At 44.4% G+C, this 18,173-nt stretch overlaps 1 protein-coding gene across 2 annotated transcripts in view; it reads right to left on the bottom strand.

Annotated features, from left to right (window-relative positions):
• The window catches only part of best4 (bestrophin 4), a 44,902-nt gene that overhangs the window by 22,829 nt on the left and 3,900 nt on the right, over positions 1-18,173 (bottom strand). Inside the window, exons 3-6 of one of the 2 annotated variants that reach the window (XM_065013835.1) lie at positions 13,599-13,693; positions 8,956-9,189; positions 8,352-8,506; positions 8,017-8,094 (exon numbers count right to left, since the gene is read on the bottom strand). In XM_065013835.1, coding sequence (XP_064869907.1) covers positions 8,017-8,094; positions 8,352-8,506; positions 8,956-9,189; positions 13,599-13,693 — 562 coding nt within the window. The other variant, XM_065013834.1, reaches the window with a different exon arrangement.

The following is an 18,173-nucleotide window of genomic DNA, read 5'->3' as shown; positions in this document are numbered from 1 at the left end:
ACAGGCAGTAGTTTGGTATTATACAGGCAGTAGTTTGGTATTATACAGGCAGTAGTTTGGTATTATACAGGCAGTAGTTTGGTATTATACAGGCAGTAGTTTGGTATTATACAGGCAGTAGTTTGGTGTTATACAGGCAGTAGTTTGGTGTTATACAGGCAGTAGTTTGGTGTTATACAGGCAGTAGTTTGGTGTTATACAGGCAGTAGTTTGGTGTTATACAGGCAGTAGTTTGGTGTTATACAGGCAGTAGTTTGGTGTTATACAGGCAGTAGTTTGGTATTATACAGGCAGTAGTTTGGTATTATACAGGCAGTTTGGTATTATAGTAGTTTGGTATTATACAGGCAGTAGTTTGGTATTATACAGGCAGTAGTTTGGTATTATACAGGCAGTAGTTTGGTGTTATACAGGCAGTAGTTTGGTGTTATACAGGCAGTAGTTTGGTGTTATACAGGCAGTAGTTTGGTGTTATACAGGCAGTAGTTTGGTGTTATACAGGCAGTAGTTTGGTGTTATACAGGCAGTAGTTTGGTGTTATACAGGCAGTAGTTTGGTATTATACAGGCAGTAGTTTGGTATTATACAGGCAGGCAGTAGTTTGGTAGTTTATACAGGCAGTAGTTTGGTATTATACAGGCAGTAGTTTGGTGTTATACAGGCAGTAGTTTGGTGTTATACAGGCAGTAGTTTGGTGTTATACAGGCAGTAGTTTGGTGTTATACAGGCAGTAGTTTGGTGTTATACAGGCAGTAGTTTGGTGTTATACAGGCAGTAGTTTGGTATTATACAGGCAGTAGTTTGGTATTATACAGGCAGTAGTTTGGTGTTATACAGGCAGTAGTTTGGTGTTATACAGGCAGTAGTTTGGTGTTATACAGGCAGTAGTTTGGTGTTATACAGGCAGTAGTTTGGTGTTATACAGGCAGTAGTTTGGTGTTATACAGGCAGTAGTTTGGTGTTATACAGGCAGTAGTTTGGTGTTATACAGGCAGTAGTTTGGTGTTATACAGGCAGTAGTTTGGTATTATACAGGCAGTAGTTTGGTGTTATACAGGCAGTAGTTTGGTATTATACAGGCAGTAGTTTGGTATTATACAGGCAGTAGTTTGGTATTATACAGGCAGTAGTTTGGTGTTATACAGGCAGTAGTTTGGTGTTATACAGGCAGTAGTTTGGTATTATACAGGCAGTAGTTTGGTATTATACAGGCAGTAGTTTGGTGTTATACAGGCAGTAGTTTGGTGTTATACAGGCAGTAGTTTGGTGTTATACAGGCAGTAGTTTGGTATTATACAGGCAGTAGTTTGGTATTATACAGGCAGGCAGTAGTTTGGTATTATACAGGCAGTAGTTTGGTATTATACAGGCAGTAGTTTGGTGTTATACAGGCAGTAGTTTGGTGTTATACAGGCAGTAGTTTGGTGTTATACAGGCAGTAGTTTGGTGTTATACAGGCAGTAGTTTGGTGTTATACAGGCAGTAGTTTGGTGTTTTATACAGGCAGTAGTTTGGTGTTATACAGGCAGTAGTTTGGTGTTATACAGGCAGGCAGTAGTTTGGTGTTATACAGGCAGGCAGTAGTTTGGTATTATACAGGCAGTAGTTTGGTATTATACAGGCAGTAGTTTGGTATTATACAGGCAGTAGTTTGGTATTATACAGGCAGTAGTTTGGTATTATACAGGCAGTAGTTTGGTATTATACAGGCAGTAGTTTGGTGTTATACAGGCAGTAGTTTGGTGTTATACAGGCAGTAGTTTGGTATTATACAGGCAGTAGTTTGGTATTATACAGGCAGTAGTTTGGTGTTATACAGGCAGTAGTTTGGTGTTATACAGGCAGTAGTTTGGTGTTATACAGGCAGTAGTTTGGTATTATACAGGCAGTAGTTTGGTATTATACAGGCAGGCAGTAGTTTGGTATTATACAGGCAGTAGTTTGGTATTATACAGGCAGTAGTTTGGTGTTATACAGGCAGTAGTTTGGTGTTATACAGGCAGTAGTTTGGTGTTATACAGGCAGTAGTTTGGTGTTATACAGGCAGTAGTTTGGTGTTATACAGGCAGTAGTTTGGTGTTATACAGGCAGTAGTTTGGTATTATACAGGCAGTAGTTTGGTATTATACAGGCAGTAGTTTGGTGTTATACAGGCAGTAGTTTGGTATTATACAGGCAGTAGTTTGGTATTATACAGGCAGTAGTTTGGTGTTATACAGGCAGTAGTTTGGTATTATACAGGCAGTAGTTTGGTATTATACAGGCAGGCAGTAGTTTGGTATTATACAGGCAGGCAGTAGTTTGGTATTATATAGGCAGTAGTTTGGTATTATACAGGCAGTAGTTTGGTATTATACAGGCAGTAGTTTGGTGTTATACAGGCAGTAGTTTGGTGTTATACAGGCAGTAGTTTGGTATTATACAGGCAGTAGTTTGGTATTATACAGGCAGTAGTTTGGTGTTATACAGGCAGTAGTTTGGTATTATACAGGCAGTAGTTTGGTATTATACAGGCAGTAGTTTGGTGTTATACAGGCAGTAGTTTGGTATTATACAGGCAGTAGTTTGGTATTATACAGGCAGTAGTTTGGTGTTATACAGGCAGTAGTTTGGTATTATACAGGCAGTAGTTTGGTGTTATACAGGCAGGGAGTAGTTTGGTGTTATACAGGCAGTAGTTTGGTATTATACAGGCAGTAGTTTGGTATTATACAGGCAGGCAGTAGTTTGGTGTTATACAGGCAGTAGTTTGGTGTTATACAGGCAGTAGTTTGGTGTTATAGGCAGGCAGGCAGTAGTTTGGTATTATACAGGCAGTAGTTTGGTATTATACAGGCAGTAGTTTGGTGTTATACAGGCAGTAGTTTGGTATTATACAGGCAGTAGTTTGGTATTATACAGGTAGTAGTTTGGTATTATACAGGCAGTAGTTTGGTATTATACAGGCAGTAGTTTGGTGTTATACAGGCAGGCAGTAGTTTGGTATTATACAGGCAGTAGTTTGGTATTATACAGGCAGTAGTTTGGTGTTATACAGGCAGGCAGTAGTTTGGTGTTATACAGGCAGGCAGTAGTTTGGTATTATACAGGCAGTAGTTTGGTATTATACAGGCAGTAGTTTGGTATTATACAGGCAGTAGTTTGGTATTATACAGGCAGTAGTTTGGTATTATACAGGCAGTAGTTTGGTGTTATACAGGCAGTAGTTTGGTGTTATACAGGCAGTAGTTTGGTATTATACAGGCAGTAGTTTGGTGTTATACAGGCAGTAGTTTGGTGTTATACAGGCAGTAGTTTGGTATTATACAGGCAGTAGTTTGGTATTATACAGGCAGGCAGTAGTTTGGTATTATACAGGCAGTAGTTTGGTATTATACAGGCAGTAGTTTGGTGTTATACAGGCAGTAGTTTGGTGTTATACAGGCAGTAGTTTGGTGTTATACAGGCAGTAGTTTGGTGTTATACAGGCAGTAGTTTGGTGTTATACAGGCAGTAGTTTGGTGTTATACAGGCAGGCAGTAGTTTGGTGTTATACAGGCAGGCAGTAGTTTGGTATTATACAGGCAGTAGTTTGGTATTATACAGGCAGTAGTTTGGTATTATACAGGCAGTAGTTTGGTATTATACAGGCAGTAGTTTGGTGTTATACAGGCAGTAGTTTGGTGTTATACAGGCAGTAGTTTGGTATTATACAGGCAGTAGTTTGGTATTATACAGGCAGTAGTTTGGTGTTATACAGGCAGTAGTTTGGTGTTATACAGGCAGTAGTTTGGTGTTATACAGGCAGTAGTTTGGTATTATACAGGCAGTAGTTTGGTATTATACAGTAGGCAGGCAGTAGTTTGGTATTATACAGGCAGTAGTTTGGTATTATACAGGCAGTAGTTTGGTGTTATACAGGCAGTAGTTTGGTGTTATACAGGCAGTAGTTTGGTGTTATACAGGCAGTAGTTTGGTGTTATACAGGCAGTAGTTTGGTGTTATACAGGCAGTAGTTTGGTGTTATACAGGCAGTAGTTTGGTGTTATACAGGCAGTAGTTTGGTGTTATACAGGCAGTAGTTTGGTGTTATACAGGCAGTAGTTTGGTATTATACAGGCAGTAGTTTGGTGTTATACAGGCAGTAGTTTGGTATTATACAGGCAGTAGTTTGGTATTATACAGGCAGTAGTTTGGTGTTATACAGGCAGTAGTTTGGTGTTATACAGGCAGTAGTTTGGTGTTATACAGGCAGTAGTTTGGTGTTATACAGGCAGTAGTTTGGTGTTATACAGGCAGTAGTTTGGTATTATACAGGCAGTAGTTTGGTGTTATACAGGCAGTAGTTTGGTATTATACAGGCAGTAGTTTGGTGTTATACAGGCAGTAGTTTGGTGTTATACAGGCAGTAGTTTGGTATTATACAGGCAGTAGTTTGGTGTTATACAGGCAGTAGTTTGGTATTATACAGGCAGTAGTTTGGTGTTATACAGGCAGTAGTTTGGTGTTATACAGGCAGTAGTTTGGTATTATACAGGCAGTAGTTTGGTATTATACAGGCAGTAGTTTGGTGTTATACAGGCAGTAGTTTGGTGTTATACAGGCAGTAGTTTGGTATTATACAGGCAGTAGTTTGGTATTATACAGGCAGTAGTTTGGTGTTATACAGGCAGTAGTTTGGTGTTATACAGGCAGTAGTTTGGTATTATACAGGCAGTAGTTTGGTATTATACAGGCAGGCAGTAGTTTGGTATTATACAGGCAGTAGTTTGGTATTATACAGGCAGTAGTTTGGTGTTATACAGGCAGTAGTTTGGTGTTATACAGGCAGTAGTTTGGTGTTATACAGGCAGTAGTTTGGTGTTATACAGGCAGTAGTTTGGTGTTATACAGGCAGTAGCTTGGTGTTATACAGGCAGTAGTTTGGTGTTATACAGGCAGTAGTTTGGTGTTATACAGGCAGTAGTTTGGTGTTATACAGGCAGTAGTTTGGTATTATACAGGCAGTAGTTTGGTATTATACAGGCAGTAGTTTGGTATTATACAGGCAGTAGTTTGGTATTATACAGGCAGTAGTTTGGTATTATACAGGCAGTAGTTTGGTGTTATACAGGCAGTAGTTTGGTGTTATACAGGCAGTAGTTTGGTATTATACAGGCAGTAGTTTGGTGTTATACAGGCAGTAGTTTGGTGTTATACAGGCAGTAGTTTGGTGTTATACAGGCAGTAGTTTGGTATTATACAGGCAGTAGTTTGGTATTATACAGGCAGGCAGTAGTTTGGTATTATACAGGCAGTAGTTTGGTATTATACAGGCAGTAGTTTGGTGTTATACAGGCAGTAGTTTGGTGTTATACAGGCAGTAGTTTGGTGTTATACAGGCAGTAGTTTGGTGTTATACAGGCAGTAGTTTGGTGTTATACAGGCAGTAGTTTGGTGTTATACAGGCAGTAGTTTGGTGTTATACAGGCAGGCAGTAGTTTGGTGTTATACAGGCAGGCAGTAGTTTGGTATTATACAGGCAGTAGTTTGGTATTATACAGGCAGTAGTTTGGTATTATACAGGCAGTAGTTTGGTATTATACAGGCAGTAGTTTGGTATTATACAGGCAGTAGTTTGGTGTTATACAGGCAGTAGTTTGGTGTTATACAGGCAGTAGTTTGGTATTATACAGGCAGTAGTTTGGTATTATACAGGCAGTAGTTTGGTGTTATACAGGCAGTAGTTTGGTGTTATACAGGCAGTAGTTTGGTGTTATACAGGCAGTAGTTTGGTATTATACAGGCAGTAGTTTGGTATTATACAGGCAGGCAGTAGTTTGGTATTATACAGGCAGTAGTTTGGTATTATACAGGCAGTAGTTTGGTGTTATACAGGCAGTAGTTTGGTGTTATACAGGCAGTAGTTTGGTGTTATACAGGCAGTAGTTTGGTGTTATACAGGCAGTAGTTTGGTGTTATACAGGCAGTAGTTTGGTGTTATACAGGCAGTAGTTTGGTGTTATACAGGCAGTAGTTTGGTGTTATACAGGCAGTAGTTTGGTATTATACAGGCAGTAGTTTGGTGTTATACAGGCAGTAGTTTGGTGTTATACAGGCAGTAGTTTGGTATTATACAGGCAGTAGTTTGGTGTTATACAGGCAGTAGTTTGGTGTTATACAGGCAGTAGTTTGGTGTTATACAGGCAGTAGTTTGGTGTTATACAGGCAGTAGTTTGGTATTATACAGGCAGTAGTTTGGTGTTATACAGGCAGTAGTTTGGTATTATACAGGCAGTAGTTTGGTGTTATACAGGCAGTAGTTTGGTGTTATACAGGCAGTAGTTTGGTATTATACAGGCAGTAGTTTGGTATTATACAGGCAGTAGTTTGGTGTTATACAGGCAGTAGTTTGGTGTTATACAGGCAGTAGTTTGGTGTTATACAGGCAGTAGTTTGGTGTTATACAGGCAGTAGTTTGGTATTATACAGGCAGTAGTTTGGTGTTATACAGGCAGTAGTTTGGTATTATACAGGCAGTAGTTTGGTATTATACAGGCAGTAGTTTGGTGTTATACAGGCAGTAGTTTGGTGTTATACAGGCAGTAGTTTGGTGTTATACAGGCAGTAGTTTGGTGTTATACAGGCAGTAGTTTGGTATTATACAGGCAGTAGTTTGGTGTTATACAGGCAGTAGTTTGGTATTATACAGGCAGTAGTTTGGTGTTATACAGGCAGTAGTTTGGTGTTATACAGGCAGTAGTTTGGTATTATACAGGCAGTAGTTTGGTGTTATACAGGCAGTAGTTTGGTATTATACAGGCAGTAGTTTGGTGTTATACAGGCAGTAGTTTGGTGTTATACAGGCAGTAGTTTGGTATTATACAGGCAGGCAGTAGTTTGGTATTATACAGGCAGTAGTTTGGTATTATACAGGCAGTAGTTTGGTATTATACAGGCAGTAGTTTGGTGTTATACAGGCAGTAGTTTGGTATTATACAGGCAGGCAGTAGTTTGGTGTTATACAGGCAGTAGTTTGGTATTATACAGGCAGTAGTTTGGTATTATACAGGCAGTAGTTTGGTGTTATACAGGCAGTAGTTTGGTGTTATACAGGCAGTAGTTTGGTGTTATACAGGCAGTAGTTTGGTATTATACAGGCAGGCAGTAGTTTGGTGTTATACAGGCAGTAGTTTGGTATTATACAGGCAGTAGTTTGGTATTATACAGGCAGTAGTTTGGTGTTATACAGGCAGTAGTTTGGTGTTATACAGGCAGTAGTTTGGTGTTATACAGGCCTCAGCAGTTTCTAGTAATAGCTTTAGTTTTTACAGCTGATGATACTTTCACCATTACTGACCTCTACATGTAACAAAGGTGATTAAGTGAACCAAGCTTGGCTGATAAGTAACCTTGGCTGTTAAGTAACCTCGGCTGATAAGTAACCTTGGCTGATAAGTAACCTTGGCTGATAAGTAACCTTGGCTGATAAATAACCTTGGCTGATAAATAACCTTGACTGATAAATAACCTTGACTGATAAATAACCTTGGCTGATAAATAACCTTGGCTGATAAGTAACCTTGGCTGAGGCCTGACGACTTGTGTTAGCTCCCTTAGCTCACCTAAGTTTAGCTCAGTGGGCTAACAGTCTTGGGGTTTGGGGCCTGTAACATTTACCTGAGTGTAGACCAGAGGTTTAGGGGTTAGCGGTTAGGGGTCAGAGGGTAGGGTTAGCTGAGTGTAGGCCAGAGGTTTAGGGGTTAGAGGTTAGGGGTCAGAGGGTAGGGCTACCTGAGTGTAGACCAGAGGTTTAGGGGTTAGAGGTTAGGGGTCAGAGGGTAGGGTTATCTGATTGTAGACCAGAGGTTTAGAGGTTAGGGGTCAGATGGTAGGGTTACCTGAGTGTAGACCAGAGGTTTAGGGTTTAGAGGTTAGGGGTCAAAGGGTAGGGTTACCTGAGTGTAGACCAGAGGTTTAGGGGTTAGAGGGTAGGGTTACCTGAGTGTAGACCAGAGGTTTAGGGGTTAGAGGTTAGGGGTCAGAGGGTAGGGTTACCTGAGTGTAGACCAGAGGAATACTGATCCAGTCATAATGAAACAGCAGGCTGCACTTTCCTCTGTAGTTATTCAGCTCCTACGGACAGGAGGACAAAAAGGGCTTCACAGTTAGGGCCAGGAGAGTCACCTGACCATGTGAACTGACCAGAAAGAACTCCTGGCCGTTAGGTCCGGATTTATACTATTGTCTGGATGTGCAAAGTCAGTCAAATGAAATCCTGTGGATGGAGACGGGTCCATGTCAGCAACGAGGGGGGGGTCTCTGACGTGTTGTCTCCTTCGGACAGTTTATAGGTCAATTCACAGGTTCAGTATTGTGAGAAAAGCACTCACATCCATGAGAAGTCGTAGAGCGACGTCGTCTCTGATCCGGCCCTCCTGTCTGGCCCGTGATGCCAGGTTAGTGAACCATGCCAGAGGCATCCAGTACTTGTTGAAGTCAGAGTACAGACCGTCCAGCTGGCGATGCTCCAGTGATGTCATAAATCCTGCACCCGGAGATAAGAGGAACGGCCGTCTGTAAATACAGCCTAACTCACGCAGCCCTAAATCTCATCTCTTTTGGCCAATCAGATCTTTTGACAATAATTTGGGTACATTATTATTATTTTTTTTACATTTGACCTTTATTTAACCAGGCAAGTCAGTTAAGAACACATTCTTATTTTCAATGACGGCCTGGGAACAGTGGGGTTAACTGCCTGTTCAGGGGCAGAACGACAGATTTGTACCTTGTCAGCTCGGGGGTTTGAACTCGCAACCTTCCGGTTACTAGTCCAACGCTCTAACCACTAGGCTATGCTGCCGCCCCAAAGGATGAGAATTGGGCTGCCTGTGTAAACGCAGTCATAGAGATGTGTAGCCTATGCATTATCCATGGGACGTGAAAGGACACACACACACGCACGCACACACACACACACACACACCTCCCCACCTGCATCCACCACCTGCTCCAGGGTTGGGAACCTCCTGCGTACTCTAGTGCTGATGGATCGCAGGATGAGGACAGAGGAGAGGTTAGCATATCTCATGAGGGTGCGTCGGAGCAGCCGGCCCCTCTCGTCGAGCCCGTGGACGTTCCCTGACACCACCATCATCAGGTTATCAGGCAGAGGGAAGCTGGTGTACTGACCCCACCAACGGTTGAACGCCAGGGTTACATAGAAACCTTACAGGAAAATATGACATGCACATCAAATCAAAGATTATTGGTCACCTGCATAGTTTAGCAGGTCTTACTACAGGTGCAGCGAAATGCTTGTATTGCCAGCTCCCTCAACAGGCAAAAACATGTCCTCATAGCATCCTTCATTGCAGCACATGACTTGTTCATAACAAAACCCTGTGATATTAACAACCACTTTCATAACTTATTTTTTTGTTGGCAAGATTAGCAGATTAGCATAATGGATCAAATAATGAAAGACAAGCAGAGTGTAGTTCTGAGTTCCGCAAAGTGAGTGTGGAAGAGGTGAAAACATTTGTTGATATCTATAAATAAGGATAAACCACCTGGTTCCCGACAACCTGGACGGTACATTACTGAGGTCGGTAGAGGAATACATTGTGACTCCTGTTTGCCACATCTTCAATTTAAGCCTAGAAGACGGTGTTCCCTCAGACATGGAGGGAGTCAAAGGTCATTCAGCTGCCCAAGAATAGCAGAGCACCCTCTAATGGTTCAAACAGCCGACCAATCAGAGCACCCTCTAATGGTTCAAACAGCCGACCAATCAGAGCACCCTCTAATGGTTCAAACAGCCGACCAATCAGAGCACCCTCTAATGGTTCAAACAGCCGACCAATCAGAGCACCCTCTAATGGTTCAAACAGCCGACCAATCAGAGCACCCTCTAATGGTTCAAACAGCCGACCAATCAGAGCACCCTCTAATGGTTCAAACAGCCGACCAATCAGAGCACCCTCTAATGGTTCAAACAACCGACCAATCAGAGCACCCTCTAATGGTTCAAACAGCCGACCAATCAGAGCACCCTCTAATGGTTCAAACAGCCGACCAATCAGAGCACCCTCTAATGGTTCAAACAGCCGACCAATCAGAGCACCCTCTAATGGTTCAAACAGCCGACCAATCAGAGCACCCTCTAATGGTTCAAACAGCCGACCAATCAGAGCACCCTCTAATGGTTCAAACAGCCGACCAATCAGAGCACCCTCTAATGGTTCAAACAGCTGACCAATCAGAGCACCCTCTAATGGTTCAAACAGCTGACCAATCAGAGCACCCTCTAATGGTTCAAACAGCCGACCAATCAGAGCACCCTCTAATGGTTCAAACAACCGACCAATCAGAGCACCATCTAATGGTTCAAACAGCCGACCAATCAGAGCACCCTCTAATGGTTCAAACAGCCGACCAATCAGAGCACCCTCTAATGGTTCAAACAGCCGACCAATCAGACTGTTACAAAGTGCTTAGCAAACTTTTGAAAAAAAAATGGAGTTTGATAAAATACAAAGTTATTTTACAGATAACAAATTAACAACACACTTGCAGCATGTTTATACGGAAGGGCACTGAACATGCTCGGCACTGACACAAATTACTGCCGATTGGCTGAAAGAAATTGATAATAAGAAGATTGTGGGAGCTGTTTTGTTAGACTTCAGTGCAGCTTTTGATGGGGGGGTTAGGGATGAGGTTAGGGGAGGGGTTAGGGGTGGGTTCGTGGTGGGGGTGAGGTTAGGGTTAGGAGTGGATATGGGGTTAGGGATGGGGGTGGGACAGGATACGAACCCGGGTTAGGGTAAGGGTTAAGGGTCAGGAGCGGTTAGGGTCAGGGTTAAGGTTAGGGTCAGGGTTAAGGTTAGGGTCAGGGTTAAGGTCAGGGTTAAGGTTAGGGTCAGGGTTCAGGTCAGAGGGGGATTTGGCAGTGCCTCCAGACCCTCTATAATGAAGGTTGGGGTCAGGGTTAAGGTCAGGGTCAGGGTTAAGATTAGGGTTGGGGGGGGGGGGGGGGATTTGGCAGTGCTTCTAGAACCTCTATAATGACGGTTGGGGTCAGAAAGAGTGATGGACAGACTTGTGTTATGTGAGTGTGTAGGTTGAATGGGAGAGAGGACCACCAAGGTTATTTATGGTTCTGAGATATAGTTTGGAGTAGCCTCTCTGTCTGAGTGCATGACATTGTGTTTGAATTGCTTTTCCCAGGTCCTGTTTGCAGGAGGAAATCCTATGAAACCGTATCATTTTGTGATTTAACGATGCCTCTAAATGTATGTTTGGGGTGATAACTGTGTTTGTGGAGTAAAGCATGTGTATCTGTTGGTTTGAAATAAACTTTAGTGAATATTGTTTTTTGAGACTGATTTGTGTGATTAAAGAAAACTGTAGTATCCAAGAAGTGTACTTCACATGGATCTATTATTATGTATTTAACCTTGATGGATGGGTGGTGACTGTTGAGAATGCTATTCAGTGAATAGTTGGATATCATGAGGCCAGGCTCCTATAATGTCATCTATAAATCTGTAGTAGAATGTAGGTTGATGTGGACACCCTTCTCTCCCTCCACTATATAAGCCCTTGACGAAAATGTAACCTCCGGTTCCGAGGACGTGAGGACGGCGGTCCCACGTTGAAAAGGACTAACATGTCAACTACAGAACGAAGCCAACCTCAGCGTGAGCTTTGGTTGCGATTGGTATGAACTTTGAACTCTTATTCAGTACAGAAGTGATACCTCCTAGCTGTTGAGTTAGCAGCGGCCACTGTAAACGTGGGCTAGGAAAGGATGGACGACGTATCCAATTTACCACCAGAGACATTCTTCCAAGGACAGGAAGATCTCTGTTGGCCAACACGGCCAGCATCTACGACCAACCTACCAAAGCGCAGCTCAGAGTAAATATTTATTGCATTTTCCTTTTTCCAAATGGGCGGTAATTTAGAATGCATAAGATACTGTATTTACGATAGCATAGCTGAATGAATGCATAAGATACTGTATTTACGATAGCATGGCTTCTCCCTTTGTTCCTCAGTCTTCCCGCTCTTTCCCTCAAACCCCGCCCCTTCCCTTTGTTCCTCAGTCTTCCCGCTCTTTCCCTCAAACACAACCCCCTTCCCTTTGTTCCTCAGTCTTCCCTCTCTTTCACTCAAACCCAGCCCCCTTCCCTTTGTGTAGCCAGCCGTCATGTCTGCTCCGTCCACCAGGGACGTTTTCTGTATGACATCATTTGCATTCTGTGTTTATGTAATTCTGTGTGATTAGTTAGGTATTTAGTAAATAAATAATTAAACCCAATTTTGTATTGCTGATTCAACTTGTTAGCCAGGGTTCGTGAAGATAACCAAGCATTTACAACTTTCAGATGAGACTGAATTAAGGTAACGATTAATATTGACTGCTATTGATGTCAAATATTACCAGATCTTTAAGAGTTTATTCAGAAGATAACAGCTCTATAAACACTTTTTTGTGGTGCCCGACTCTCTAGTTAATTACATTTACATGATTAGCTCAATCAGGTCAAATTAATTACAGGGAAAGGATTTTATAGAATAACATGTCATATCGCTTAATCCGGCATAGCCAAAGACACGACAGTACTGTGGTACTCAGCATCATGAGGGCTGATGAATCAGAGGGTACTGTGACACCCAGCATCATGAGGACGGATGAATCAGAGGGTACTGTGACACCCAGCATCATGAGGACGGATGAATCAGAGGGTGCTGTGACACCCAGCATCATGAGGACGGATGAATCAGAGGGTACTGTGACACCCAGCATCATGAGGATGGATGAATCAGAGGGTACTGTGACACCCAGCATCATGAGGATGGATGAATCAGAGGGTGCTGTGATACCCAGCATCATGAGGATGGATGAATCAGAGGGTGCTGTGATACCCAGCATCATGAGGACGGATGAATCAGAGGGTGCTGTGACACCCAGCATCATGAGGACGGATGAATCAGAGGGTGCTGTGATACCCAGCATCATGAAATCAGTTTAATGATACTTGTCTGTGGATATTTTGTCTCGTATTTCAACCCACCAAAGGACCAACACCACGGACAATCGGCAGAGTAAATTCAAATATCATTTCATTTAACACTCGTGACAGCATTGCCGGAAAGTTCTCCTGCAACAGGGTGATCACATTAACATCCTACATCTGTACAATAAAGCATTACATATCCCACCTCATAGATTTTGACTTACCCAGCACAAAGGACATGGGTATAAAGTTGACTTACCCAACACAAAGGACATGGGTATAAAGTTGACTTACCCAACACAAAGGACATTGGTATAAAGTTGACTTACCCAACACAAAGGACATTGGTATAACGTTGACTTACCCAACACAAAGGACATTGGTATAACGTTGACTTACCCAGCACAAAGGACATTGGTATGAAGTTGACTTACCCAGCACAAAGGACATTGGTATAAAGTTGACTTACCCAACACAAAGGACATTGGTATAACGTTGACTTACCCAACACAAAGGACATTGGTATAACGTTGACTTACCCAGCACAAAGGACATTGGTATAAAGTTGACTTACCCAGCACAAAGGACATTGGTATAAAGTTGACTTACCCAACACAAAGGACATTGGTATAAAGTTGGTAAACTGGTCGCAGTAAAGGGCTACATTTTCAAACACCAACTGTTGTTTCTCAGTGAGGAAGAACCTGCAATGGAATCATATTTATAACATAATTATATCCAATCCAAGATAACTGATTATTGATACCAAACATACATTTTTCTGCTAGTAACTCCCACCCTTAAAGGTCCTGAACAGTTTTTCATGAAATTTGATGATATTTGGATGAAACCAGATCAAATAAGAAACATGACTGTTGATCACATTTCATCATAAAGTTGGTTGTCCCCTTCCTCGTGTCAAACACTTCCTCGTGTCAAACACATCCTTGTGTCAAACACTTCCTCGTGTCAAACACTTCCTCGTGTCAAACACTTCCTCGTGTCAAACACTTCCTCGTGTCAAACACTTCCTCGTGTCAAACACTTCCTCGTGTCAAACACTTCAAACACTCGTGTGTGTCAAACACTTTCGTGTCAAACACTTCCTCGTGTCAAACACTTTCTCGTGTCAAACACTTCCTCGTGTCAAACACTTCCTCGTGTCAAACACTTCCTCGTGTCAAACACTTCCTCGTGTCAAACACTTTCTCGTGTCAAACACTTCCTCGTGTCAAACACTTTCTCGTGTCAAACACTTCCTCGTGTCAAACACTTCCTCGTGTCAAACACTTCCTCGTGTCAAACACTTTCTCGTGTCAGACACTTCCTCGTGTCAAACACTTCCTCGTGTCAAACACTTCCTCGTGTCAAACACTTTCTCGTGTCAAACACTTCCTCGTGTCAAACACTTCCTCGTGTCAAACACTTCCTCGTGTCAAACACTTTCTCGTGTCAAACACTTTCTCGTGTCAAACACTTTCTCGTGTCAAACACTTTCTCGTGTCAAACACTTCCTCGTGTCAAACACTTCCTCATGTCAAACCTCATGTCAAACAATTTCTCATGTCAAACACTTCCTCATGTCAAACACTTCCTCATGTCAAACACTTCCTCATGTCAAACAGGTTGTGCAATGTAAGAGGAATATTTAGACTTAGGGATGCCACCCGTTAGATAAAATACCGAACGGTTCCGTATTTCACTGAAATAATAAACGTTTTGTTTTTTCGAAATGATAGTTTCCGGATTCGACCATAATGACCAAAGGCTCGTATTTCTGTGTGTTATTATGTTATAATTTAGTCTGATTTGATAGAGCAGTCTGACTGAGCAGCAACAGGCCCGTAATCATTCATTCAAACAGCACTTTCGTGTGTTTTGCCAGCAGCTCTTCGCAAGCACAGCGCTGTTTATGACTTCAAGCCTATAAGCCTAATGGCTGGTGTAACCAATGTGAAATAGCTAGCTAGTTAGCTGGGTGTGCGCTAATACTGTTTCAAACGTCACTCCCTGCCCACTCAGTCTACTAGCTCCCTGTCCACTCAGTCTACTAGCTCCCCTTCCACTCAGTCTACTAGCTCCCTGCCCACACAGTCTACTAGCTCCCTGTCCACTCAGTCTACTAGCTCCCTGTCCACTCAGTCTACTAGCTCCCTGTCCACTCAGTCTACTAGCTCCCTGTCCACTCAGTCTACTAGCTCCCTGTCCACTCAGTATACTAGCTCCCTGTCCACTCAGTCTACTAGCTCCCTGTCCACTCAGTCTACTAGCTCCCCGTCCACTCAGTCTACTAGCTCCCTGTCCACTCAGTCTACTAGCGTCCACTCAGTCTACTAGCTCCCCGACTCAGTCTACTAGCTCCCCGTCCACTCAGTCTACTAGCTCCCTGTCCACCAGTCTACAGCTCCCTGACCACTCAGTCTACTAGCTCCCTGTCCATTCTACCAGCTCCCTTTCCACTCAGTCTACTAGCTACCCTCCCGTCCACTCAGTCTACTAGCTCCCCGTCCACTCAGTCTACTAGCTCCCCGTCCACTCAGTCTACTAGCTCCCTGTCCACTCAGTCTACTATCTCCCTGTCCACTCAGTCTACTATCTCCCTGCCCACTCAGTCTACTAGCTCCCTGTCCACTCAGTCTACTAGCTCCCTGTCCACTCAGTCTACTAGCTCCCCTTCCACTCAGTCTACTAGCTCCCCTTCCACTCAGTCTACTAGCTCCCCTTCCACTCAGTCTACTAGCTCCCTGTCAGTCTACTCAGTCTACTCAGTCTACTAGCTCCCTGTCTACTCAGTCTACTAGCTCAGTCCTAGCTCCCTGTCCACCAGTCTACAGCTCCCCTTCCACTCAGTCTACTAGCTCCCCTTCCACTCAGTCTACTAGCTCCCCTTCCACCAGTCTACTAGCTCCCTGTCCACTCAGTCTACTAGCTCCCTCCACTCAGCTAGCTACCTGCCCACTCAGTCTACTAGCTCCCTGCCCACTCAGTCTACTAGCTCCCCGCCCACTCAGTCTACTAGCTCCCCGTCCACTCAGTCTACTAGCTCCCTGTCCACTCAGTCTACTAGCTCCCTGCCCACTCAGTCTACTAGCTCCCTGTCCACTCAGTCTACTAGCTCCCTGTCCACTCAGTCTACTAGCTCCCCGTCCACTCAGTCTACTAGCTCCCTGTCCACTCAGTCTACTATCTCCCTGTCCACTCAGTCTACTATCTCCCTGCCCACTCAGTCTACTAGCTCCCTGTCCACTCAGTCTACTAGCTCCCTGTCCACTCAGTCTACTAGCTCCCTGTCCACTCAGTCTACTAGCTCCCCTTCCACTCAGTCTACTAGCTACCTGTCCACTCAGTCTACTAGCTCCCTGTCCACTCAGTCTACTAGCTCCCTGTCCACTCATTCTACCAGCTCCCTTTCCACTCAGTCTACTAGCTCCCCACCCACTCATTCTACCAGCTCCCCGTCCACTCAGTCTACTAGCTCCCCGTCCACTCAGTCTACTAGCTCCCTGTCCACTCAGTCTACTAGCTCCCTGTCCACTCAGTCTACTAGCTACCTGCCCACTCAGTCTACTAGCTCCCCGCCCACTCAGTCTACTAGCTCCCCGTCCACTCAGTCTACTAGCTCCCTGTCCACTCAGTCTACTAGCTCCCTGCCCACTCAGTCTACTAGCTCCCTGTCCACTCAGTCTACTAGCTCCCTGTCCACTCAGTCTACTAGCTCCCCGTCCACTCAGTCTACTAGCTGTCCACTCAGTCTACTAGCTCCTGTCCACTCAGTCTACTATCTCCCTGTCCACTCAGTCTACTATCTCCCTGCCCACTCAGTCTACTAGCTCCCTGTCCACTCAGTCTACTAGCTCCCTGTCCACTCAGTCTACTAGCTCCCTTCCACTCAGTCTACTAGCTCCCCTTCCACTCAGTCTACTAGCTCCCTTCCACTCAGTCTACTAGCTCCCTTCCACTCAGTCTACTAGCTCCCTGTCCACTCAGTCTACTATCTCCCTCTACTAGCTCCCTGTCCACTCAGTCTACTAGCTCCCTGTCCACTCAGTCTACTAGCTCCCTGTCCACTCAGTCTACTAGCTCCCCTTCCACTCAGTCTACTAGCTCCCCTTCCACTCAGTCTACTAGCTCCCCTTCCACTCAGTCTACTAGCTCCCTGTCCACTCAGTCTACTAGCTCCCTGTCCACTCAGTCTACTAGCTCCCTGTCCACTCAGTCTACTAGCTCCCTGTCCACTCAGTCTACTAGCTCCCTGTCCACTCAGTCTCTACTAGCTCCCTGTCCACTCAGTCTCCTACTACTCCACTCAGTCTACTAGCTCCCCTCCACTCAGTCTACTAGCTCCCTGTCCACTCAGTCTACTAGCTCCCTGTCCACTCAGTCTACTAGCTCCCTGCCCACTCAGTCTACTAGCTCCCTGTCCACTCAGTCTACTAGCTCCCTGTCCACTCAGTCTACTAGCTCCCCGTCCACTCAGTCTACTAGCTCCCTGTCCACTCAGTCTACTAGCTCCCTGTCCACTCAGTCTACTAGCTCCCTGCCCACTCAGTCTACTAGCTCCCTGTCCACTCAGTCTACTAGCTCTCTGTCCACTCAGTCTACTAGCTCCCTGTCCACTCAGTCTACTAGATCCCTGCCCACTCAGTCTACCAGCTCCCTGTCCACTCAGTCTACTATCTCCCTGCCCACTCAGTCTACTATCTCCCTGTCCACTCAGTATCTCCCTCCACAGTCTACTATCTCCCTGTCCACTCTCCTGTCCACTCAGTCTCCCACTCAGTCTACTAGCTCCCTGTCCACTCAGTCCAGCTCCCTGTCCACTCAGTCTACTAGCTCCCCTTCCACTCAGTCTACTAGCTCCCTGTCCACTCAGTCTACTAGCTCCCTGTCCACTCAGTCTACTAGCTCCCTTCCACTCAGTCTACTAGCTCCCCTTCCACTCAGTCTACTAGCTCCTGTCCACTCAGCTCCCTGTCCACTCAGTCTACTAGCTCCCTGTCCACTCAGTCTACTAGCTCCCCTGTCCACTCAGTCTACTAGCTCCCTGTCCACTCAGTCTACTAGAAGTCTAAGCTCCCTGTCCCTCAGTCTACTAGCTCCCTGTCCACTCAGTCTACTAGCTCCCTGTCCACTCAGTCTACTAGCTCCCTTCCACTCAGTCTACTAGCTCCCTGGTCCCTGCCC

Source organism: Oncorhynchus nerka, linkage group LG9b (genome assembly GCF_034236695.1).
Source record: "Oncorhynchus nerka isolate Pitt River linkage group LG9b, Oner_Uvic_2.0, whole genome shotgun sequence".
Lineage (NCBI taxonomy): Eukaryota > Metazoa > Chordata > Actinopteri > Salmoniformes > Salmonidae > Oncorhynchus > Oncorhynchus nerka.
The sequence above is the reverse complement of the archived record's forward strand: the minus strand, read 5'-3'. Positions and strand labels throughout refer to the sequence as shown.